This window comes from Pagrus pagrus (genome assembly GCF_965226575.1).
Source record: "Pagrus pagrus genome assembly, chromosome: 5".
Classification (NCBI taxonomy): Eukaryota; Metazoa; Chordata; class Actinopteri; order Spariformes; family Sparidae; genus Pagrus; species Pagrus pagrus.
This window is the reverse complement of record NC_140189.1, coordinates 34,005,077-34,030,474: the sequence shown is the minus strand read 5'-3', so window position 1 is coordinate 34,030,474 and position 25,398 is coordinate 34,005,077. Positions and strand designations below refer to the sequence as shown.

At 40.1% G+C, this 25,398-nt stretch overlaps 1 protein-coding gene across 2 annotated transcripts; it reads right to left on the bottom strand.

Moving 5' to 3' along the window:
* Positions 1 to 119: 119 nt before the first annotated feature.
* aga (aspartylglucosaminidase) lies at positions 120 to 23,178 on the bottom strand. 2 transcript variants are annotated; one of them, XM_084352576.1, is made up of 9 exons: positions 22,864 to 23,178; positions 10,725 to 10,878; positions 8,921 to 9,033; positions 7,988 to 8,100; positions 6,261 to 6,369; positions 5,718 to 5,793; positions 3,443 to 3,550; positions 1,337 to 1,470; positions 120 to 362 (listed from the first exon to the last, which is right to left on the bottom strand). In XM_084352576.1, the coding sequence occupies exons 1-9, from the start codon at positions 22,970 to 22,972 to the stop codon at positions 262 to 264; spliced, it is 1,017 nt and encodes a 338-aa protein (XP_084208702.1). In that variant the 5' UTR covers positions 22,973 to 23,178; the 3' UTR covers positions 120 to 261. The 2 variants fall into 2 exon arrangements, with proteins under 2 accessions (XP_084208702.1, XP_084208703.1); XM_084352577.1 differs by lacking the exon at positions 22,864 to 23,178 and adding an exon at positions 15,984 to 16,192.
* Between the last annotated feature and the right edge of the window lie 2,220 nt (positions 23,179 to 25,398).

Below are 25,398 nucleotides of genomic sequence, written 5' to 3'. Positions count from 1 at the left end.
CTGGACCTTTTAATGTGCCGGCCTCATGACTTCGGGATCATCACAAAAATATTGCAACTAATCAAGTGTATGTCTGCGTTTTATTTGTATAAATAAATAAAAATGTCACAAGAAAAATGTGCAAATGAAATGTTTATTACATTTTATTAATTGATTAAAATCATCATCATCATCATCATCATCATCATCATCATCATCATCATCATACTGTGCGGAAGCCGTTTAATTCATTTACGAGAAACACACACATTCATACACAATTTAAAAGCAATCGACAGATTTCATGATTGGCTTCCCTGACTCGGAGTCTGACACCATGAAGTAGAACTCAGTTAAGCCAGCGACTTTGTTACAGGCGACACCTTCAAAGACAGAAAAATTACAACATTACAGATGAAACACGTCCAGTTGCCAACGATACAGCACTTAGAATGAATATGGCCTGGATGACTGAGAACCTTGATCAACAACATTACAACACTGGTTTCACGTGAGTCCACTAATGGAAATCAGCTGACAGCTTGTAAACATGGATGTGAACAATGCAGCGTTTAAAATACCTGAAAAATCACATTTGCCAAAAGTTTAGTGAGGAACAAAATGCAATTTAACAGGTTTGTTATACCTGAAGAATACACACATTTTTGTGACTAACAATGAATGTGAACGCAAGTTTTTCACTCCACAGGGTTACCTCCATGAGTCTTCTGAGGGAAGAAAGAGAAATGGCACTTAAGCTGCCACATGGTTGTCATGAGAAACAAAGCAATTACCTGGTAGAACAGATTGTGCTAGAGTTCCAGTGGAGACTAGATGTCAAACTCCAGATGAGAAGATAGTTTAATGTAACTTTAATGAAACTAGGGTCTTAAAACTGAGCAGTTAAAATTATGAACTCAAAGTTGGCAAATTAACTTTCAAATTGACATAAATCTTTAATCTATTAAATGTAGACATTTTAAGTCTGTGCTGTACACGCTCTGCTCTGGTCTCCTTGTGTAAAAAAGACCTTTGAAAAATGTAGGAATGCACATTTAAATATCAGTTACATCAAGTTGACTTATCCTTTTAAAGCCAAACACGCTCTCATGCTCAAGCAGGCTGCCCAAGAGCAATTGGGTAATTGCATATACATAATTGGTACTGGAAGTTTAGATTGCCTTGGTTAAACATTTTACATTAGACTCCGTTTTAAAGCCTCTTAATATTCCAATGATGAGCATTTAAAAAGAAGCAGGAAACTGTTGAGATAAAGCTCATCAGCATCTCTGTCGATGTGTGTGTCAGGTGTGCGCCTTTGGCAGCACAGCCTGTAATTATGAACCTTAACACTCACCATAATGGCCTGTTGTGTTAGCACAGATGATGGCTCCAAAGAAGTCTGGGTAATGCCTCTTGATTCTGGAAATGGCCGTCTTGCATGCTACCAAGGGATCTACCCCGGCCCTCATCAGCTCCACGGCCAAGTAACTGTTGGCAGGATCACATGCGGTACACATGAGGCGAGTTAACGAGTGTTGTCAGGGCCACCAGTGATGATGATGACGGTATGTGTGTGCGATAAATCTGATGCAAACAAATGTCAATGTCAAGAAACGGTTGGTTATACGATTTAAAAAATCATATATATTCCAACCCTCACTCCATGTAATGTAAGACAGTCCAGTTCTTTTAAGGTTTTCACAAGTGTGCAAAATTAGCAAACGCTGAGTGATTTACCACCACCGCAATGCAAATGCAGCCCAGTTGCCAGAATTATAACTACGGATACGTTAAAATCAACATTTCTCCTATAGGTCTCATTACGTTCAGTTCATGAATACAGGCTGACTTTCATGTCTAGATGTTTAGGGGATGGTGATGGTACAGATGCGCTAAAACATTCAATAAATCCTCATACCTAAATGACTGAATAAGTTGTCAGCGTCTCCTAAGCTCCTTGCTCCTAAATTAAATTCCTGTGCTTGTTTAACTGTAATATTTACTACAGCTGCGTGAGTCGTGACTTAACAACAAACGTTGCTCTGTGTCGTAATAAGCTGCTTGCGTTTTTTAGCTATATGGGCATTTTTCTGATGAGGGCAGGCTCCAACATTTGTAAATGGGAAACCACTGCATATTGTTAATGAGCTGGTAGGTTATTTCCCAGCCATGTTCGAGGCCACAGAGCCAGGAAAGCCAAAACGAGATGTTTACCTTAGCCTAACCAGACCATGAAGAGGGAAAGTGTTCTGAAAGGAGATGTTCCACATTAGGAGCAGGCAAATACGTTTGAGTAAAATCCACCTTTTGGGAAAGAAGTACTTCACATTTGGATGCATCTTAACACTTGTCAGAGGGAAGTTACTAGATTTTTGGACTGGCAATTACAGGACTTTTCAAATATAAAGGCAAATATAATTCTAGAAACAGCCCGGTGGTGATGTGTTACCGTACATTTTGACAGGAGGAAAGGCTTGTTATCACACATACCAGGTAAAATACCTGGACTGCAAGGAAAACTGTGGGCACGGAGAATGAATGATAAACACTCTCCAGTCCACTAGTAGCAAGGTCTTCTTGAGAAATGCAGCCCCCTGTAGTTCAAGGAAGTGACTCAGAAAACTATGATTGAATTGGCAGCCCTGAGGTGTGGTTGTGTGTGACTGTGAATGTAATGCTGAGTGCAACTTAAAAAAAAAAAAAGGCAGAATGTGTATTCTCCAAACTATCCTGGATAAATAAATCTTAAAAAAAAAAAGGCCTTCGGAGACTGCCATATTCTCGGCCTGGAAACAAACAGCAGCTGAAGTGAAATCTCTCCTCTTCTGTGGAATGTACAAATGACAGTTTTGGGGCAATGTAGTCACGCCTCCGCTCTTTATAATGCTATTGTTGCACTTGCAGCGAGACGTACACAGCAGAAATTGGCTGTTTAAAAACTACACGTGTCACAGATGTCAATATTCTCTGAAAAACACTTCTTCTGTCAAGGAAAAAGCCATGTAACAGTCCTATTATTCATAAAGGTGGCCGGGAAATAAACCCTGGTTAGTGTGCACGGAGGAGTCGGGATCCAGTCAAAATGTCTTGTTAAATTTTAAATGCAGCTCTGTTAGAGAAGTTCTGATGGATGGTTATTTTTCATAGGAAACTGTTTTCACATACATTTTTAACTGAGAGGAGGAGACCAACATTTGCTCCCACTGAAACAGAAACCCTCCTGCACATTACTTACATACTAACGCGGTTCCTTTTTTATCCAAGTCACATAAGAAAGATTGTGTAGGTGTGAAGATTACAGACATTATTTTTTATATATATATATATATATCTTATTTGATGGCTTCGACTGAACTTTTCTTCCATGCAGTGGAGCACCTAGTGACTCAAGGTAACAGCACAAGAAAGGCATTTTTCAATTTAACATTTTTTTTTAATAAAAGGAAGACGGGTCAGGTACCTCGGCAGAAAGCGCATCATGATGTCTCCATCTCCTGTAGAGGCTGCACCACCAGCTGAGCTGTCTGCATAGGCCCCTGCTCCAATTACAGGAGAGTCCCCGACACGACTGCAGGACAAGAACATAGACCGATACTTTATGTGTATGAACTGTTTAATGGGAATGAGCGAATACACCATTATCTGTATCTGTTCAACCACTTAAAGAGACTACGAGGAACTTTTAAGTGTTTATGAAACGGTCTGATTCCTCTGATGATTATAAATGACCTGTAACAGCAAACGAGACCATCAGCGGAAAGACTGCTATTTTTATATCGCTATTATTAATGCCCGTCCTCGGGTCTGATCACACATATCACATATAAAATCACATATAAATACATCACTTCATCGCGATCCATCCTGAGGTCTCTGTCACTTGCTTCCAAACAAATGAACGGGCTAGCAAAGATCTTTACATGAGCAGGCGCTGGTGTCGTACCACTTTTGTCAAAAAGGGGGCACCAGAATCAACAAAAACTGACTTGTTCCTTGTAGTCACTTTAAATGATCTATATCAGTATCTGTGCTCAGAAAAGGCGCGGCCTCAACCGGAAGTGGGTGGTGCTTAGACAGGAAGTTGGTTGGAGCAATAGGAAGTGGTTAATTTAAAGGTGCAGTATGTAAGATTGGCCACCTGTTGAATTTAAACAAACGGGCAGCATGTCACCAGTAACTCCTGTTAACTGTAGCTGCCATTAGCTCGTTAGCTCAGCAACTAGCAGTCTTTTTAGCTGACTCTGCCTGGAGTGGGATCTCTGGGGAATCGTTGGTGCTGTTTACTAATTGAACATCGCCTGAGGTACAATGTGACAACGGGCTAGTGGTTAGCATGTTAACTTCAATAGACACCTCTGTAACACAAAACATAGATGTCTTAGATGACATTTCTTTCCATTTGTTGATAATTTTTTAAACAGTATATTCTTACATATTGTAACTTTAAGCCTAAAATTGATACTGGTTGGTTACAAGTTGTCATATTTACTATTTATTAGAAAACAGTTTACAGAACAGCCTCAGAACCGAGCTTCAGATCAATGTTTGTGATCACAAAAGTAAGAGAACTTTTCACAGAACAAACTTGACTGAATAAACTTCAGTCAGCGACCCAGTGAGGATTTCCTTTCATCACAAGTACATATTGACACATTTTACTCAGCTCATGGTTGAATAAGTATTTGATTTAATGAATTGCATTTTTGGAGAATGTGAGTAAGGGATGTGACCGAGCCTTTTGAGTCGGAGCCCCCGAGCTGCAGGCTACATCATCAGCATTTTTTAAATCCTCTCTCTAATCCTTTTAGGGACCGAATCACTGTGACGTCGCGGTAACAGCAACTGTCACTTCCGGGTAGAAAACCAGTCATTGATTTGCATTGTGGAAATATGTGAATTTGGCTTGTTTATTTGTGCAGTCATTTTTAGCCGTCACTGTAACATTTAAAGATATATAGTGAAACACAACGGTCAACGATCTGACGTTTCTGCTGTGCTTATTTCATGTACTGTGATGCTTTGCTGCATCTTTGATATCTACACAGCAGCCACACATCTACAGACTAACAAGCCAGTTTGTGGTGAACTCAAGCTGTCATTTTCTTCCCGGCAGGTACGGTCTTCAACGTAACGTTGGTGAAAGCTTTGTTATAAATAAGATATGACAGCAGCAAACATGGATTTTAGATGGATTAGTTGCGAACACTTGCGAAACTAGCATCATCAGAAAAGATGAGCTGATGTGTGATGTGCTCCTCCTCCTCCTCCTCTAATCATTTAGTACTCATGAAAAAAATAAAAGACCACTCTTATATGTTTCCTTTCTGGGAACTAATCTGTTATACAATCCTTCCATTTACATAGCTCTGACCCATGCAATCATCGCTAAAAGCTGAGGTTAGTGATCTAAGGATTAAAGCTTATTCAAGTGTTGTAGAAAAAAAAACCTCACATTACATACTCATTTCAGCTGAGTCCTCGCTCAACCCTGCTGTTTAACTCTTAACCGATCAAGCACAGCAAAACATTCCTAAACCGAAATCTTCAGCACTTCAGTTCAGTAATTGTTGTTTATTATTAATAAGCTCTCTCCAAAGCTCCCATATTTTACTTATTTAAAAAAGTCAATACAGAAGCATTGGAGTGTTTTGTTGAACATGTTCCCAGAAAGCCAAGAACAAACTTTAAAATGAAAAACATTTTTACACACTTTGAATCCTACATAATCTACATACCCAGGAACTTTGTGAGCCATTCCATTGGTGGATGTGCCAGCAGCCACGTGACCACCTCGATCAACCGCAACCATCCCTGGTGCAAAAAACAAAAGAAGTTGTGTTGAATCATCAGCCATCATCAGGATATCGTAGTCGCTGGAGAATGCTAGACAAAGTAGTTTCGAGCCTTCATGTGAGGTCGTTCTTACACTGCTGAAGGTTATTGAGAGCGTAACATTAAATTCCTACCATCAACAGGCACATTGATCAGTGCATGAGTCTAGCTTAAACCACATTAAAAAGAGGAAGGGCGAAACACTAATCACTTTTTTTATTTTGGTTTGATCTTTTTAGACGGGAACAAAATATTCAAAAGCTCAACCTTCCCCTGCCAACCCCGACTTCAGTATATCTGTCTAATGTTCCTTTAGGGCACGTTATGCTGCTAAAATCTCTATCTCATATCGCTGTCTAGTTTCAATGAAGTGTTTAAATACTAAACTGTATGAAAATGCCTGAGGATATTTGACTTCACATTCGGTATTAACAGATAAAACCTACCTATGGTGTCGTGGGAGTGCGTATTAGCTCGCTCTATCCTCCTGTACTGTTTCTTTGTCGCCCCGGCCTTGTACGGTCCGCAGTACTTGGTTGGATCTGGAATGACATTCTTTTGACAGGGAAGAAAACGTCATCACTGTTTGCATAACACCATTATCCTTGGACTTAATTATTGTTAAATGACACGAGAAAGACTTTTGGTAAATCGCAGGCATTTGCTGTGATGTTGATGAAGTGAAACTATCTGCACTATTGTCACCTAATGGCTTGGAACCTATTAAAGGTGGGGTTGGGGTTGGGCAATTCTTCAGAAGGACTATTGATTGTTGAGTGTCAATACCAGGTCGTCAAAAACTGATGTATTGGGTGAGAATTCAGGCCAAACCCTGACCCAAAGCGCTGGTACTTGACGAGCTGGGAATGAGACAATCGCATATCTTCCTCCAGGATCACCATCCCTGTCTTTAATAAACAGTGAAAATCTTGTTTCCACTAACAACACCATCTCAGTTTGAATTCCTGCTGCAGCCAAAATGTGTCCAGTAGCAGTCATACATCATATTTTATTGAGGCCGACAACCTGCTGTACTTGGTGTCTAGAGTAGTTTGACAAAAGGTTTCCCTGTCTCTTCACCTCAAGGCGTCTTCTCTGCTCTTATGAGCGACTGAGTTTAGCAGCTCGACCTGAAGGAAGGTGTGAAAAGTTCATTCTCCTCCTTTGATGTTAAAGTGGAATTCTGCTTAAAAATGTCAGATTTGGAGTTCAAGTGAACAGCAACAAAACTTGGACTTTGAGCCGTAAAAGGTAAATGTCGAGCAGAGGGTTTTTTTATTTTTTATATCAAGAGTGTGTCTATCAGCATTTTCACAAGACTTCATGCCATCAATAAACCAAAGTTGGGATCAACTAGTCTGCTTCATGAAAGTGCCTGTGCATTATTCATAAAGCAAAGTCTGTTATATTCCACTTCATGAAGGTGAGGGTAAAACCCTTGAAAACATTCTCTTTAGTTATGAAAAATGCACGTACTCAGGTTGTTTCTCCTGTGACCTCGGCAACAATCTGGAATTTTACCAAAAATATAAAAGACTGCCAAATGGATTATTAAATTTATGGAAGTATCAGATGCCCACATGTATGCAGGCCAACGCTTTGTTCTGTCTCATCTGTGTTGTGTCTTGTACCATCTGTCAGAATTTACTGCTAAATGTTTTCTGCCTCGTAAACAAAACTATAACATTCAACTATTGGCTGAATATCTCAAGGTTTTAGGGAAAACTTGGATGGTAGACGTGGTCAGCTTTGTCTCTTCCTCAACTACAGTGCAGATGACCTCGAACAAGGCACCTCACTCCTAAATTTCATACTAAAGCTGCAATTGGTAGAGGACTGATGTTGTACAGGACAGCCCCATAAGTAAATGATGTAAATTCAATCAATAGGACGCTGCAAACTCTCTGGAACAATAACACCTGATTGAAATCTAACTAAATAAATCTTGTTCAGGGGTTTTTGAGGCGTTATTGAGGAACTGAACAGGTAAGTTCTAAAGAAAAGTTGAAAACCAGCACTTTAGGGCATCACCTCTTCCTCAAATTCTGACTTTCTGTGAACTACTTTAGTATGCCCGTCAATTCCCCTGCTGAATATCAATCTTTTAGAAGCAGCACGCCTGTAGCCAACACAAGTGAGTAAAACACACACACTCAAATATACACACACACACCTTTCGAAAATTAGGTTGGCAGTTGCGCCTCAGCCACTGTGTGAACATATTCCGAGAGTTGTTGGAAGTCAGGTCTTCTGCGATGAAGCCCATGTTTTCAGCAAACTCAGAGGCTATAAAGGAGAGAAGTAATACTTTCAGGTCAAGTTACACATTCCTGGCCACGCCGACCTTGGTTTTGAAGAAAACAAAGGGTCACAAACAAAGGAGGCACTGGAGGCAATCTCATCTCATTTAGCGTTGTAGCTTTGGCTTGGTGAGGGAGGACAAGTCTTACATTGGTACCGTTTAGAACAGCAGTGACCTTATTGTTCCCATAAGAATGACGCTTCAATGTGTATTTGATTTGATGAATTGAATTTCACTGGGGGAAGGAATAAAAGATGTTTTTCTCAGGATTTCTTGACATTTCAGCAAAATGATTTGACTCAGAAGTTCCACAGTGGAATAAAAAAGTTTGGCATTCAGTTTCCTTTAAATGACTTGCAGAGAGGTGTGCGCCTCCTCCTCCTCCACTCATTTACTGCTCTCATGAAAAAACTAAAACAGTCTTGATTTCTGAGAACTTATCCGTTTTAAAATCCTTCTATTTATGTTCATAGCATTATATGTAGCTCTGACCGGTGCAATCGTTGCAAACTGCTGTCGTTAGTGATTTAGAGATTAAAGCTTATTCAAGTGCGTTATATAAGTGCCTTAATGCTTTGGCCCTGATGTGACAAGAGCCTGGTGAAAGTAACTTATGCAAACTCAAATATCAAGGTGTCTCGTACATAATTTATTCCTTTTTTTCTTTTTCTCAGACTGTTCAACAGCATTAAAAAATAACTGACAAAGTCTTAGGTCACTGATCCACAACAGGTGATTTGTTTATATACTGCATGTTGTAATATATTTTATCACATTCTTTTGTGGACATTGATCCACACATACCTGACTCTCCTACTAGCAGTGTGTGGTCGGTGTGGTCCATCACAGCTCTCGCTACTCCGATGGCATTCTTGATTCTTCTCAGGCCTGCAACTGCACCCACCTCCAATGTATCCCTGACCGCAGAGAAGACGTAGAAAATAAACATTATTTCTGGTGTACTGGAGATAAGTACTGCATACAAGTGACACGAGACACACACCGGGGTCCAATTCCCATATTACTATACTATTTAGTACGAAAAGAAAGTGGAATGGGGTCACTCAGAAATTAGGCATGAGGAAGGGAAGCATTTTGAATGTGAACATTACTTGTTTGTTTACAAGACCAATTCCACAGGGAGCCTTTAAAGAGGCAGTAATCTATCTCAGTGCCGGTACCGGTGACAAACTGGAGCAGTAGCAGCACATCTGACGCTGCCCCCACCCTTCTCCTTGATAAATAGTTGGCCAGCGAATAACTGAAATAGTTTCCATAACATAGATGTTCAAGCAAATCAGACAAAAAAGAAATTATGCCAACAGTGCCATTTTGTTTCTGTAGCAGTGTTTTTGCATATCGTGGTTGAGGTTGGCTAATTATCACAATGAGTCATGCCAATAAAATGCTACTCGGGCTAACATTAAAGTCCCCAAAGTCTGTTTTTTATGAATGAGCTAATTATACAGAAAAATAGAGACCCTCTCTGCAGTGTAATTCACTGTCATAAATACTCGCTCTGTTAAAACCTTTAGCTTAATGTTCACTTTTCTTCGAGTGAAGTGTGTCAGAGTGAAGTTGACCCAAATCTACTTTTTGAGGCTCCTGTTTGTGATGGTGATGTAATGCGTTGCATCATAGCGAGAGACTGTTTCTAATATTTATCCCCCACAACAAACTGAAATCAAAAGAAGAGCCGTAGAGTTAAGTCAAATTCTCCCAGACACAGTATCAAAAATTTGAACATTACACTTGAAAGAGTTTTTAAAGAGCTCCTGTTTATTTGCAGGGCTGTTCTGCTGGACGACATTAAACTGTACAGATGTTTCCATCCCTGTGCTCAGTCAAAATGTGCCGCTGATGGCTATTGTTTCTTATGCAGCTATATTGGATACTGTGTGGGAGACTATCTTCTCCCCACAATGTATTCATGACTATGGAACCAAAAAAAGTCAATTTTCCTGCAAAATGGATGAAGGAACACTGTGTATAGGGTAATAACAAACAGCTCGCTGCTTGCCTTTTGTCTGTTAACATGAGCTGACATTTGCCTCCCACAGTAACTTATCAGAGTGTTAATGTTCCTACTTTGAATTTAATAACAGGCGAGCTTCCAGATCCTAATGAGAGTCTTAATTAGTGCTTTATTAAAAAGAAATCTGGCTGAAAGGGTCAATCAGTTCTAGCTGTGAATGTTAAAGATGCAAAGAAATCACAAGCACAAACTGTAAGACGAGCTGCACATTATGTTGACAGCAGCAGGTGCCTAATTAGAGTGGTCAAGATCTAGGTCATTTAATGAAATATAAGTTATTGCTGCTTTTCACAAACATTTCTGCACTTATTTGTAGCAATTTCTTGCTTATATTTTCTGTAATTTAAGGGAGCATTGCTGGAGTTTCAAGCTTTTGCCAAAAGTGCTAAAACATAAGATTTGCCTAAATAAAACTGGACTTGTTCCGTCTCACACAGCTGCTTTCAGGTTCCACACATGGCAGCCGACAAATGTATAAAAATATATATTATTATTCATCATCACAACCATTTTTTACCATGTCATTTCTTATTTTTACTTAGAATAAATACACAGTTTATGTCCATGGTTTACCCATTCACGAGCATGGCATCCAGCGTGGTCTCTCCGGACTCATTTGGGCTCCCACCAAAGCCAACGCTTTCATTGCACTGGTCCGTTTCACAACGGGCAAGGCCCATCTGCACTGCATCCAACACTGAGCCACCGGACTGCAGTGAACCCCACGCTACAGTAGAAAACAAAACACAGTGACACATTTACTATATGCGATATACTATGAAACAGACCATGGGTAGGAAGTAAACACCCTCCGACAAACAATTTTGGTTTTCTTGGCAGTACCAATCTAGATTTTGAAAAAAAAAAAAAAAGGTTGTGTCTGACATTCACAACTCCGCTGGGAAACAAAGCTCCTGTTCTGAAGAAACTTAACTGTGACAGAATTTAACATCCTGTTTTTTGTAACAACTGTGTCAGCTAATGTAAAACTATCTGATAACCCCAAAAGTCATTTTGCAACCATGATACAGCTTCGTTTCAAGATTTAAGATCAAGTTAAACATTCCTCTTATGCGAGTTATAAAAACAGAATTAATAAAAAGGATGACTAAATGATAAACGAATCATAAAAAGTAAAAATGCTAGAATGTACAAGAATGTGCACTGTAGTCTAGTGATCCAGCGGTGGATACGACTGTATCACTAGCCAGCTGGGTGAACAGGCTGTGGATCAGGTGGGTGTTGCGTTTGGTCTCCTGGCAGGCACCTCACTTCACCGACATCCCTGATGCTCAGTAGATTGTAATCAAAGATGTTCTGAGCGGTTTTAATCACCCACTCCAGAGACTTCCTGTCCTGGGCTGTGCCGGACATGTTGTTTCCAGTCAGAATGCTTTCTGTTGCTCTACTGTGAACATTGACAAGAACTGGGCTCTGGAATTTAGCCTTGTTAAAAGGTCCAATTTAAAAGAAATACTGAGGCTTTGGGATTTGTAGTTTGGGTCGGTGCCAGGGTGGAGTTGTGAGGTCACAGGAACCTAAAACTTTTCAGTGCGCTATGAGTTTGAATAATGTTAAATATGCAGGGTAAATAATAATTAATTATTTTTGTCCAATTTACATATCTGGGTCAGAGGAGCTGAAAGTCCAGATGATGCATGTGATGACCAGTACAATGAATTTTCATATTAAGCAGAGGAAGCATTTGGTCACTGATCCCCGAGCGCCCATGGGGGATCAGATACCAACTGGTAGCACCGTCACCAGCCTGCCACTGAATTCTCAGACCACTGCTCTGTGTTCAGCAGGAGGATACTACCACAAATTCCTCCTCTTATCATTTATGATTTATCCATCTAAAAAATGCTGTTACCCTGCCATCTTCAGTAAGTGCTCATATCTCCGGATATGATTTTTTTTTAAATATCAGACTCAGCGTTGCAATCTTTTTCAGTTAGAAAATGCAGCAGAATGGAGGAGGAGATTAGCCTGCCATTGTCAGCTGCTTCTGTAAGCCCCCAAAGGAAAAGAGATCTGCATGGGCGGATCAATAGCAGTGGCTCACAGACTCCACTTTTAAATATCTACCCGCAGAACACATAGCTGGGTACATTTTTCATTTTCATATCCACCTGAAGGAACAGAGGTGACGTACATCTGATAAATGAAAGGGTATCCATCATCAAATGGCGAGGATTTTAAGGTAAATTTAATCACCTGTGGGTTTGACGTGTTGCTGAGATGTTTTGAACACCACTTCTATCATTTTTCTAATTTTTTTTCGCGTTGAGGCGTACACCTGCTGGAAATCCTCCTGTCGGATAAGTCAAAAGCAATGCTGAAATATTTTCAGTTTCAATTTGAACATGTCCAATGTATCATCCTGAAGGAAATCAAATAGAGTGGAGGCACACCTGGCATCGGCAGTTATGAAGCCTAGTGGGTTCTGCCCATTTCCTCTCCACATCTACGGCTCCTATCTTACACACTTGTAAGCTTAAGCTGTATTGGAGTCACCGGTATACAGCAAAAAAAAGTATTTTATAGTAGTGTGAGGGGGAAATCCTGAAAATACTGGTTATAGAGCCTGGCAGGGGTTTCACAACATACACACAGATACTCTCTGGCTCTCTGTCACCTCAGATGATGGGAAATCGGTCATGAGGTTTAATCTCACAACGTTAAAATGAGACAAAAATAAACATCTGCTGAGCATTTTTTTCAATAATTGATTAATTGTTTGGTCGATATGATGACAGACAATAGTGGCAATTTCCTAAAAGAAAAGACAAGAACTCATTTGACAGAAACATGGTAGATATAAAGCACTTATGAGAAGCTCAAAACGAGTTAATGGCTGACATATTGGAACTGTAAATGACTGATAATTAATCGATCATCAAAACAGTTGCCAATTAATTTCCTGTTGGCTGCTTCATCACTTCAGGGTTTAAAATTAGAGGAATGAAATGAAAAAAAAAAAAACATTAAGCGAAGACTAAAACTACTGCTTTGCAACCAACACAACTTCAAGACATGCAGCTGTCATCTAAAAAATTTAGAGTAGATGCATCTGAGATGATATCCCAGAATATCAATTTATATCTGTCAACATGACGACAGATGAAATCCGACTTCTGCTTCTCTCTCAAGTGTTCCTGCTCACCCTGTAATGTTTTCTCTGCAAACTGTATTGTACTTGGTATGTTTACATCCATAATAAAAATGGGTTGAACAATGTATTTGTTGTCTGACTGTGAGACTCAATAAGCAGCACTGTGACAATTTTTCCAGCATACAAACATCTTTAGTTTGATACTTTTTGAGGCCATTACAGATCAAATATACAGTTTCTCAGTGAAATGTCAATACAGGTTCTGTGCAGTTAATCTGTGACCAAACTACTGTTGTCATATTCAATTAAAAGGGGACAAATAAAGGGAAAGAGTACATGAACATACCCCAAAACTCACCAAACTCGGAACATACGTCACATCTGAGTGCCGCTATTAGAATTCAACATGATTGTGGGTGGGTGTGGCCAGGGGACTCCATAGCGCCACCTAACGTTGAAAAATGTGCGCGCATTTTTGATCGTCATGAAATTCACAGGACTCATAGGTCTCATCGATTTAGCCACAAATTTGTTTTATTGGAATTTTTGCCACAACAGGAAGTCGGCCATCTTGAATGGTGTGTGGCGATTTTCTTTTTTCGAACACTGTTTGGAGGACTTTAGGATGTTCACAAACTCGACATGTAGGTTCAAACTCATGACTACTTTAATTTGATACCACAACTGGTCTCAGGTGCGGCACAACAGCTCAGTAGCGCCCCCTAATGCCTTTTCCCATTTGGTACGTACAGACAAACTCCTACAAACACCAAATTTGGCAGATCCATCACCAGTCACAAACATTGATATCTGATATGGTTCTGGGCCTTTTAAGTGCAAAGATGGCAACACAGCACCCCCACAAGGATTGAAAAGTGCACTTAAGCTTGAAGCCCCGCCTCATACATGCACATACATGAACGCAATTCGGTATGCATATATATCATGACCAGACGCACAAAACAAGAATCAACACCCATACCCTCAATCCAACAGGAAGTCCGCCATTTTGATTCGAAGTTGAGATTTCGCCGCCGTTTTAACCCATTTCCTGCCTCGTACTTTAACAAACTCGTCCTACAGATTTGTGTTTTGGGTGACATGTATCCTATTTTGGTAGGACGCGCGCGATTTTCATTTTTCTGACACTGTTTAGATTATTATTTAACCCTAACTCCTCCTACAGATTTAACACCACAGACTTCACATTCACTCAGTATCATCCTCAGACATTGAAGATGAAAAGTTATCAAGTGCTTTCGCCTCTGTTGTACCTGGTGGGCGTGGCAGTGCGGTCAATTTCGATCCCTCGCCATAAAGCAGGAAGTCCTTATAACTTCAACATACAATTTCCCATCTACACCAAATTGGTCACACATGTAGAGGGTTTCGCCCTGAATAGGTCTATGCATCAATACTGTGTTAAGTGAAAAGATGGCTCCATAGCGCCCCCTGGAATATTTCAAACTTGAAGCCCCACCTCCTACATGCACATACATTAACGAAAGTCAGTAATCATATGTATCATGACCAGACACACACAAGACCCTCTTGGACCTATACCCTCAGTCCAACAGGAAGTCTGCCATTTTGGTTCAAAGTTGAGATTTCACCACCATTTTGACCAATTTCCACGCCTCATACTTTAACTGACGACTCCTACAGATTTAACACCACAGACTTCAAGTTCACTCAGTATCATCCTCAAACCTTGAAGATGAAAAGTTAACAAAAGCTTTCACCTCCGTTATACCTGGTGGGCGTGGTGGTGCAGTCAATTTTGATGCTTGGCCATTGTAAGAGACATTTCAATGTATGGTGTGTGTTGGACACAAATTGTCCACTAGGTGTCACTGTTGTGTTTTGGGTCACACAAATCACATTTAGGTAGGAACTTTTCCACAGGCAACCGGCGAGCACACATCTAGGCGCACGCACCCCGACAGCGCCACAGCCTGACGTACGTGGGTCGAGGACCCTTTCATCACTGTTTGCAGTTTTAATTTCTAATTGTAGCTACTTTTAATACTTTAAGTGAATGTTGCTGATAACACAAACTTTTACTGGAGGAAGGTTTTGAGTGCAGTGGAGGAAGTGAGTGAAGGCTCTGGTATTATAATGTGTGTGTCCGTAGTCACAGTGTCACATGACTGAACTCTGGACGGGAGGAAACCTTTGAAACAATTCCGTGTTAACACATAGTGAGCAGGGCCGTAACTACCAGGACACTGAGGTCATGTCCTCATTTGGTAACACTTTATAATATCTGTCGTATCATAAAAACAATTATGTATGATAAAAAATGGCAAAATTATAGTAAATCAAACTTTAGTTAATAGTTATTTCACTGTTGACAACCACTGAAATGCTTTATAAACTATTTATTAGCAACTGTTTATTAGAAAGTTAAGACTGATGTTCATAATACTGTAAATGGTTATCATAAAGTGTTTCCCTTGTCAATCAGTGCTTTTAAGCAAAGACATACGTTTAATACGTTTAAGTCAAAAGAGGGAGTCCAATTTTCATCTAGATATTATTTCGTAAGCGTATTTTTATTTACGTATATACCCCCTGCTCTATACTATAGTCACATTTATAGTAGCCAAATTTTCTGGATGTGCGGATGGATGGATGGATGGTGGTGGGGGTAAGGACCTCAGTATGTCTCAGGTCCTGGCTCCAGCCCTGGTAGTACTGAGCACTGGAAGTCTTACCTGAACCTGCTGCATTCCCGAACGGCCACGTGTTGATAACGAGAGGCATTGTTGAGTGTCCGGGAGGAAACAGGATCATTAAAGTAGAAATCAGCGTCACAAACATCTTGTTCAGACTAAAAGCTGCACCAACATCACAAAGACACGTTGTTTCACAGTCGTGTCTGTTTGAACGTCACCGTGAAGACGTGCTTAATAATTCAGGAGACTCCGGATGTTAATTCTCTGAAGAGAACTGAAACACTTTGCTTTGATGAAACGTTATATACTAACTGCCTTGTTTGGTCACATGCTCAGTGGGCGGGTCTTAATTAAAGGGACAGTACACCACCTCAGAGCAGCGGAGACTCTGTCATGTACAGAGTTAATTCCCTGTTGGCTGCCTAACATCGCTTCAGGGCTCAAAATTAAAATGTTATTAAAAAAAAATATTAAGCAAAGACTAAAACTACTGCTCAGCAACCAACACAACTTCAAGCCATGTAGCTGTTATCTAAAAAGAGAGTAGATGCATCTGAGATGATATCCCAGAATATCAATTTATATCTGTCAACATGACGACAGATGAAATCCGACTTCTGCTTCTCTCTCAAGTGTTCCTGCTCACCCTGTAATGTTTTCTCTGCAAACTGTATTGTACTTGGTATGTTTACATCCATAATAAAAATGGGTTGAACAATGTATTTGTTGTCTGACTGTGAGACTCAATAAGCAGCACTGTGACAATTTTTCCAGCATACAAACATCTTTAGTTTGATACTTTTTGAGGCCATTACAGATCAAATATACAGTTTCTCAGTGAAATGTCAATACAGGTTCTGTGCAGTTAATCTGTGACCAAACTACTGTTGTCATATTCAATTAAAAGGGGACAAATAAAGGGAAAGAGTACGGCAGAGTCTAAAGTACAGTACACTGCAGAATTTATTCTAACTGATCTGTCCTGTCAATTATCAACGGCCAGACGGTGAAACAATATGTCAGCAGGAAACTTTTGAAACAACTCTGTGTTAACACGTAGTGAGCAGGGCCGTAACTACCACTGAGGACTCATGTCCTCATTTGGTAACACTTTATAATATCTGTCATATAAAAACAAACAATTATATATGATCACGGGTAGACACTAAGGGAAGTTTGCCACTGGCCCTCTGGGTGTTGAGATCCCGCCCTGTGTGGGTCACTACACTGTCATTGGTCAGGCGCGCACACGCTGTTAACGATACAATTGGCTGTAGAGTGTGACAATCTGTCAATTAAAATCAGCCAACAGTTCTCCTCCGATCTACAATGATCTCACAAGTCGCCTCTGTTAAGTTTGAATGACGGAAATCCGTCGTAGCAATGGAGAACTTTAATCCATGCTGGCCCCACCGGGCCAGTGCTTGGAGCATTCCGGTGGCCCTGACAACTTTAAAAGTACGTCCAGGCCACCGGGCCATTTATATTGTTGACCCCTGATGATAAAAAATGGCAAAATTATAGTACATTAAACTAGGTAATAGTTATTTCACTGTTAACAACCACTGAAATGCTTTATAAACTATTTATCAGCAACTGTTTATTAGAAACTTTATTTTTACAACTGATGTTCATAATACTGTAAATGGTTCATAAATACAGTGTAGTTCATTTATAAACATTGTTTGGAGGCCAGTAGAGAGCTGCAACTGATGTTTTTAACCTTTACACTTGCTTAATAAATGTTTTATGTTTTTTTAACACACTGTAAACCCCAAAAGTTCTACTAACTTATAAATATCATCAATGTAGTACTTAAAACCTGATATTTAGTTAACCAAACTATAAACGTTTGTGTTCTGTCAATGAGTATTGAGGTTTTAATTTTATTGGAATATAATTGTTTGAGTAAACATGGCATGCTACATAATAATTTATGAGTATCCAGTCGTACGTAACATCTGACATCATCGACATCTTTCTAGGCTTTCAAAAATCAAGATGGCTACCCTTGAGCGGGCAGAAGAGATTTTCGCGCAAAACGGATAGGAATATTTAGTTATTTTTGCATGTACCTGCAAGCCTCATCATTGAGTCAAGCGATCATTTTCACAAGATTGGTCCTGCTTATTGTTATAAGCGTCGTCATTTGGTAAGTTAATCGTTTCTTTTTCATGCACCGTTGACCGTTTGCTAGCTTAAATATCTGTGGGTAACAGCCTTATGTACAGCTAACGTTTCTGCTAGCGAAGTATCCATGGAAGATTTTTTGTTTGTATTGTTTCCACCTAGGTGACTATAGATGAGCAGGTGTAAGTGTTAAAGTAAACGTAGTGAGCTTGACAACCGTGTAATGCAATTATATGCTTGGGTCACAGCATTATCTGAAATGAAGGTGAAAAATACAGCAGGTTGGTAGACACTACTACTACTAGTCGAACTGGAATAACTGTGTGTGTGGCAAACTGGAACATTAAGAGAGTGTGTTTGGAGCAAGAAAAGTGAGTCCCCCCCCAAAGTTAGCCGAAAAATATAGAGAAATGTGACCGAGGTGGAGCTTTTTTTCTGTCCAGTTTTTGGAGGGAGTCATTCTGGCGCGCAGTTAATGTCACGGCCATTTTTGATATGTGCGATTGTCATGAGAAAGAAGTAATGAGAAGTAGACAATCAGCCTAGAGTTAGATTTAAGGTTAATTTAGGCATAACCAAAGATTTACAGCATACACAACGTTGGTACCTGATAGTAAATGAGCATGACTGATTATGTTTGTGATAAATGTCCAACAAATAATGTATGAAGCTTATATTTATGTTTTTGTTCTCTCTTTTAGGCTCAAGTGAAGGCCAAGTGGTGTGTCATTTCAATCTGCATTGACGTCTAGGTACGATATTGAAAGACTACTGGTAGTTGAATGCTAAAAAATACTTCAGCCTTCTTAGCCAGATGGATCTTCATGACATATGTGGCATATCTTTCATGCCACATGTGCAACTTCAAGCACCCCTTTTCTGAGGCGATATATTCATCCTTTAACGCACACAAAAGCAGAGTCCATGGAGGGAGTTCAGATTTTGATGATAATGTGGTGTCAGCAGAGAATGATAGTACACTAGTAACATCCTCTGCTGACTCTGTAGATGAAGGGCCTGCTCAATGTGAGAATATAGATGACTTTTACCATGCTGAGGTTGAGAGTAACTGTGACACAGATGATTTGAGAGCCCAGTTGCACCATAATTTAGCATCATTATTTTCAAAGATGTAAACTGTTCTTCACGTATCCAACATGGCAACTCAGGAAATTGTAGAGCATTTTACTCAAATACTTTTCTTGTCCCAGCCCCTCATAAAGAAAACCATACGAGAGGTCTTACAGAATCATTCAATTGTTGTTACTGAAACCTATCTAGATGAGATAGTCAGTGCTGTTATGGACAGCAACATTTTTGCTAGTGCAGCAGCTAAAGGTGAGGTATTATCAACGACTAAGAGACGGAAAACTTTTGTTGAAAAAAATTACCCTGTGGTAAGGCCTGTACAGTATGAGCTAGAGATAGGACACACAACAGTGCAAATATCCATTCTTGAGCTGATCCAGGAAATGTTCAGACATACTGACATTCTTGAGAAAATTAAAGAAACAAAACCAGCACAAGGTCAGTACATCAGCCATCAAGATGGATCATATTTTAAAAGTAATGAACTACTGTCCTTCCAAGAGCTGATGCTACCTTTCCTTTTGTACACTGACAATCTTGAAGTAGCTAATCCACTGGGCACATCAAGAAAAATTCTTAAGCTGAGTTCAGTCTACTGGGTATGTGCTGATCTTCCTGGCAAAAACAGGTCAAACTTGCATGTGATTCAGCTAGCTGTATTGTGTAAAGTTTCTGGCATTCAGAGTTATGGCTATGAAAGAACACTTGGTCCTCTATTGGCAGAACTTCGTATTCTTGAAAAAGGTGATGTATTCATCGAGTCCATGGCAAGGTAGTTAAGGGCACTGTCGTGTGTAGTTTCTGACAATCTTGCAGCCCATGCGTTGGCAGGCTTTATGAAGTCTTTCAGAGCCAAATATTTTTGCAGATTCTGCACAGCTACCATCGATCAAATTCAGTCTCATGAAGTTGGAGGCGGGGAGTTAAGTCTGAGGACAAAAGCTAGTCATGACTGTGACTTGCATGCTGTGAAGCATGGGGAGAATCAGAATCAGTGTGGTGTTATAGGAGATTGTGTACTTAACCAGAGGTTAGAGTATTTTCATACCATCACCGGTTTCCCACCTGATGTCCTTCATGATCTTTTTGAGGGCATTGTGCCTATAGAGCTGGCCCTGTGTATTAGGGAGAAGATACATTGCAAATACTTTACTCTTGAGTATTTAAATGAAAGAATTGTGTCTTTTCCATACCAGCACACAGACAAGGTTGACAACCCCCACCCTATCCCAAAGACATTTGCTGGAAAGAACACAGTTGGTGGCAATGGTCATGAAAATGCTACATTGCTTAGACTGCTCCCTTTGATTATTGGTGATAGAATTCCTGAGGTAGATGGAGCATGGACCGTACTTATGGATTTGAAAGAGGTAGTTGAGTTGATGCTGTCCCCAAAATTTACAGAGGAAGACATCCAGTATTTACAGACAAAGATTCAAGACCACAGACAAATGTTGAGGGAAGTCTTTCCGCATTCCACACTCCGCCCCAAACACCACTACGTTGAACATTATCCCAATCTCATATGCTGCTTAGGGCCACTTATCCACCTGTGGACAATTCAATTTGAGGGCAAGCATCGTTTTTTCAAGCGTGTAGTTCATGACACACAAAACTTTAAGAATGTGCTTAAAACATTAGCAAACAGACATCAGTTTAAGATGGCATATTATCTAAGTACCCCTTCATTCTTTAAACCTCACCAGCAGACATGTAATGTTTCCTCTGTGATGGTTTCCATGCTTCCTGATATTGCAAAGGAATACGTTGCACAAAAACAGACAGCAACATGATTTACAGCACATCAAAGGTCAACATTGACGGGGCTGATTATGATGTAGGAATGTTACTGTAGGAATGTTGCTTAAAGTGAAGCATTTTGGTGGTATTTTGTGTTGAATTTGGGGAAACCAGTTGTTGGTATAGTTGTGTTGAGCTATTGAAATGTAATGTTTTATGAAGTTAATTCTCTGAAGAGAACTGAAACACTTCGCTTTGATGAAACGCCTGTAATGTTTTCACTGCAAACTGTATTGTACTTGGTATGCTTACATCCATAATAAAAATGGGTTGAACAATGTATTTGTTGTCTGACTGTGAGACTCAATAAGCAGCACTGTGACAATTTTTCCAGCATACAAACATCTTTAGTTTGATACTTTTTGAGGCCATTACAGATAAAATATACAGTTTCTCAGTGAAATGTCAATACAGGTTATGTGCAGTTAATCTGTGACCAAACTACTGTTGTCATATTCAATTAAAAGGTGACAAATAAAGGGAAAGAGTACGGCAGAGTCTAAAGTACAGTACACTGCAGAATTTATTCTAACTGATCTGTCCTGTCAATTATCAACGGCCAGACGGTGAAACAATATGTCAGCAGGAAACTTTTGAAACAACTCTGTGTTAACACGTAGTGAGCAGGGCCGTAACTACCACTGAGGACTCATTGTGTCTCATTTGGTAACACTTTACAATATCTGTCATATCATAAAAACAAACAATTATATATGATAAAAAATGGCAAAATATAGTAAATCAAACTTTAGTTAATAGTTATTTCACTGTTAACAACCACTTAAATGCTTTATAAACTATTTATTAGCAACTGTTTATTAGAAAGTTACAACTGATGTTCATAATACTGTAAATGGTTCATAAATACAGTGTAGTTCATTTATAAACATTATTTGGAGGCCATTAGAGTGCTGCAACTGATGTTTTTAACCTTTACACTTGCTTAGTAAATGTTTTATGTATGTTAACAGCTAAATTACTTAACTAAATATAATAAACTGTAAATTTACAGTTCATTAATGATGGTTATCATAAAGTGTTGCCCATGTCAATGAGTTCTTTTAAGCAAAGAAATAAGTTTAATATGTTTAAGTCAAAATTGGCCATATTTGTTACTTATCTTCTTCTTCTGTCAGAACTTAAGTCCAATTTTCATCAAGATCTTATTTCGTAAGCATATTTTTATTTACGTATATACCCAAGCTTTATACTATAGTCACATTTATAGCAGCCACACTGTTCTGGATGGGTGGATGGATGGATGGGGGTGGACAGGGCTGGATGGGGGTCAGGACCTCAGTAGCTGTGTACCAATTCAGGGGCTGCATCCTTCAAAGGACGCATTTGAAGGCCAATTACGTCACAACGCCGCGCGAAGGCTGTCCCAATTCGAAGGCTCCTTCAAATGCAGCCTTCTTGTCCCTCTTTTTGGAGGACGCACGCTACTATCCTTCGCGGCCTCCCATATCCCAAGATCCTTTGCGCGCCGCTGCTCAGTCCCGAAAACGAAGAAAGAAGCAAACAAACAAACAAACAAAATGGCGACATCGAGTGGCGCAGATCTGACATTTAAATGTAGGAATTGGGTTTATACTCGGTTTTTACTCATTTAAACATCCAACGCCAGATTTGTTCAACTTCAGGGGATCTAAAAAACTTCCAACTTTTTTCAGTCAAACTCTCAACTCGTATTTTCACTTTCGCGGGCCTGGGCGACAGAAATCGTGACGGCAGGGTAAGGGCGGGAACATCTGGTTACGCAACCAGGAAATACTCCGAAGGCTAGACCGTCCCATACAACAACGGTTGAAGCGGCTGCAGAGCCCCTGAATTTGGACACGGCCAGTATGTCTCCGGTCCTGGCTCCAGCCCTGGTAGTACTGAGCACTGGAAGTCTTACCTGCAGCTGTTGCATTCTTGAACGGCCATGTGTTGATAACGAGAGGCAGTGCTGATTGTCCGAGAGGAAACAGGAACATTAAAGTAGCAATCAGGAGCGTCACAAACATCTTGTTCAGACTAAAAGCTGCACCAACATCACAAAGACACGTTGTTTCACAGTCGTGTCTGTTTGAACGTCACCGCGAAGACGTGCTTAATAATCCAGGAGACTCCGGAACACAGCAGCTTGTTAGATGTAATGTTTCATGAAGTTAATGCTCTGAAGAAAACTGAAACACTTCGCTTACATTGAACGTTACATTCTAACTTCCTTGTTTGGTCACATGCTCAGTGGGCGGGTCTTAATTAAAGGGACAGTACACCACCTCAGAGCAGCGGGGTCATGTACAGAGTTATTCCCTGTTGGCTGCCTAACATCACTTCAGGGCTCAAAATTAGAGTTTTATTCAAAAAACATATTAAGCAAAGACTAAAACTACTGCTCAGCAACCAACACAACTTCAAGACATGTAGCTGTTATCTAAAAAGAGAGTAGATGCATCTGAGATGATATCCCAGAATATCAATTTATATCTGTCAACATGACGACAGATGAAATCCGACTTCTGCTTCTCTCTCAAGTGTTCCTGCTCACCCTGTAATGTTTTCTCTGCAAACTGTATTGTACTTGGTATGTTTACATCCATAATACAAATGGGTTGAACAATGTATTTGTTGTCTGACTGTGAGACTCAATAAGCAGCACCGTGACAATTTTTCCAGCATACAAACATCTTTAGTTTGATACCTTTTGAGGCCATTACAGATAAAATATACAGTTTCTCAGTGAAATGTCAATACAGGTTATGTGCGGTTAATCTGTGACCAAACTACTGTTGTCATATTCAATTAAAAGGGGACAAATAAAGGGAAAGAGTACGGCAGAGTCTAAAGTACAGTACACTGCAGAATTTATTCTAACTGATCTGTCCTGTGAATAATCAAGAGCCATTTTGGCTTCATGCGCCACCGAGCGGCTTTCTTAGGAATGAACGGGGCTCTGTCTCCATGGCTGTACCCAGATATAATTACCTGTAAGAACTAGCTGGCTTATCAGTCAAAAAGTCTGTAAGTTTTAGAACAGAACCTGAAGGGGCAGGCTCCTTTCATGATCCTGGTTTTTGTTCTGATATTTCCTGTTTTATTTTGATAGCGTGCCCTCATGTGTCGCGTTTCAGTTCCTCCCTCTGTATGATTTTCCCTCCTTCCAGTGTTTTTCTGTTCCTTTCCCTCACCTGACCTTTCCCCGCCTCCCTCCACCTGTACCTCATCCCCTCGTCAGTGTGTGTGTATATAGTCTTTGTGCTCCTCTTTGTCAGTTCGTCCTGTGTTAGTCATCTGTGTTATTTCCTGAGCCTGTTCCAGTGTCTCCTCGTGGTATGTTTTTTTGTTCCTGGCTTTATGTTTCTGCTTTATTGTTTTTCCTGAGTTGTATTTGCCCCTCTCAGTTGATACTTTGTGTTTTGGGCTATTTTTGCCTTCTTAGTTTTTGGGATTATATGATTTCTGGATTTCAGCTTTCGTTAAATGAAGCTTGCTTTTTTTGTTCCCAACCCTGTCTGCCTCCCAAGTGTTTCTGCATTTGGGTCCTGACCTTTTTGCCGAAACCGTAACAGCTCCACTTGTTAGCAAACAAGAGTTACCCAAAGGAACGACATCGTATACTTTTTTGCTAGCGTCACAGCGTTAAAATAATTTGCAACTGAAGTCGGCCTGTAAAGACGGTGTTCGCTGTGATGACGTATGATGCCCCTGACAACTTCTGTATTCCCGTTTAACCACTTGTTAGCAACTGCCATTTTTCAGACATGTAAGCGCTTTATAATTAAATTGAGACATTTATTGATGTATTTTATGTTGACTTTGAGACAAGGGAACTGGATGTGCAGAAATACTAACCGATTCCTGGGTTTTAGGACTACAAACCTCACCACTCTACACGGGTCCATGGTAACTTGTGTCAGTGATCCTTGACATGAAAAAGTACTACTGGCTTAACCCTTGTGTGGTGTTCATATTTTTGTTATTCAGCCAGTGTTCGTGGGTCTGGTGGACCTGCTGCATTTTTTGGGGTTTTAATTCAACACAAACAATTTTATGTTAAAATACTCAACAGATGTTTACTTCATCCCAATTACAAGCAATAAAAACAGCATATATGGTTAATATTTGCCCTTTACCTTTGTTAGATCACATTTATGAAGTGCTACTCATTTTGAATAAAGATTGGTTCCCCCAAGACAGAGGGTAAAATGTGCGGGAATGTGAGAGCAGACGGTGTTGGTGCTTGAATTTTGCGACAGTGTTGCAACCTTGTGCGGGAACGGCAGGGGCAGAAACACAACATGCACGCACACACACGTTCGCCCGCCCTGGGTCCGGTGGACCCGAACATCCTGTATGTAATTTAAATGTGTAGTGTGGTGTACAGTGTGTGGTCATTGAAAATGTGTTCTGATATATGTTCTTCACAGAAAATGAGCCAAGGCCAACG

Bases quoted from the DNA above. Each gene is read 5' to 3' on its own strand.
- aga (XM_084352576.1), bottom strand. From the start codon at position 22,972: ATGTTTGTGACGCTCCTGATTGCTACTTTAATGTTCCTGTTTCCTCTC. The intron at 1,471-3,442 runs GTACCTGACCCG...TCCTGCCAACAG, and splicing joins ATGATGCGCTTTCTGCCGAG to TTACTTGGCCGTGGAGCTGA. The intron at 363-1,336 runs GTGAGTGTTAAG...CTGTCTTTGAAG, and splicing joins TAACACAACAGGCCATTATG to GTGTCGCCTGTAACAAAGTC.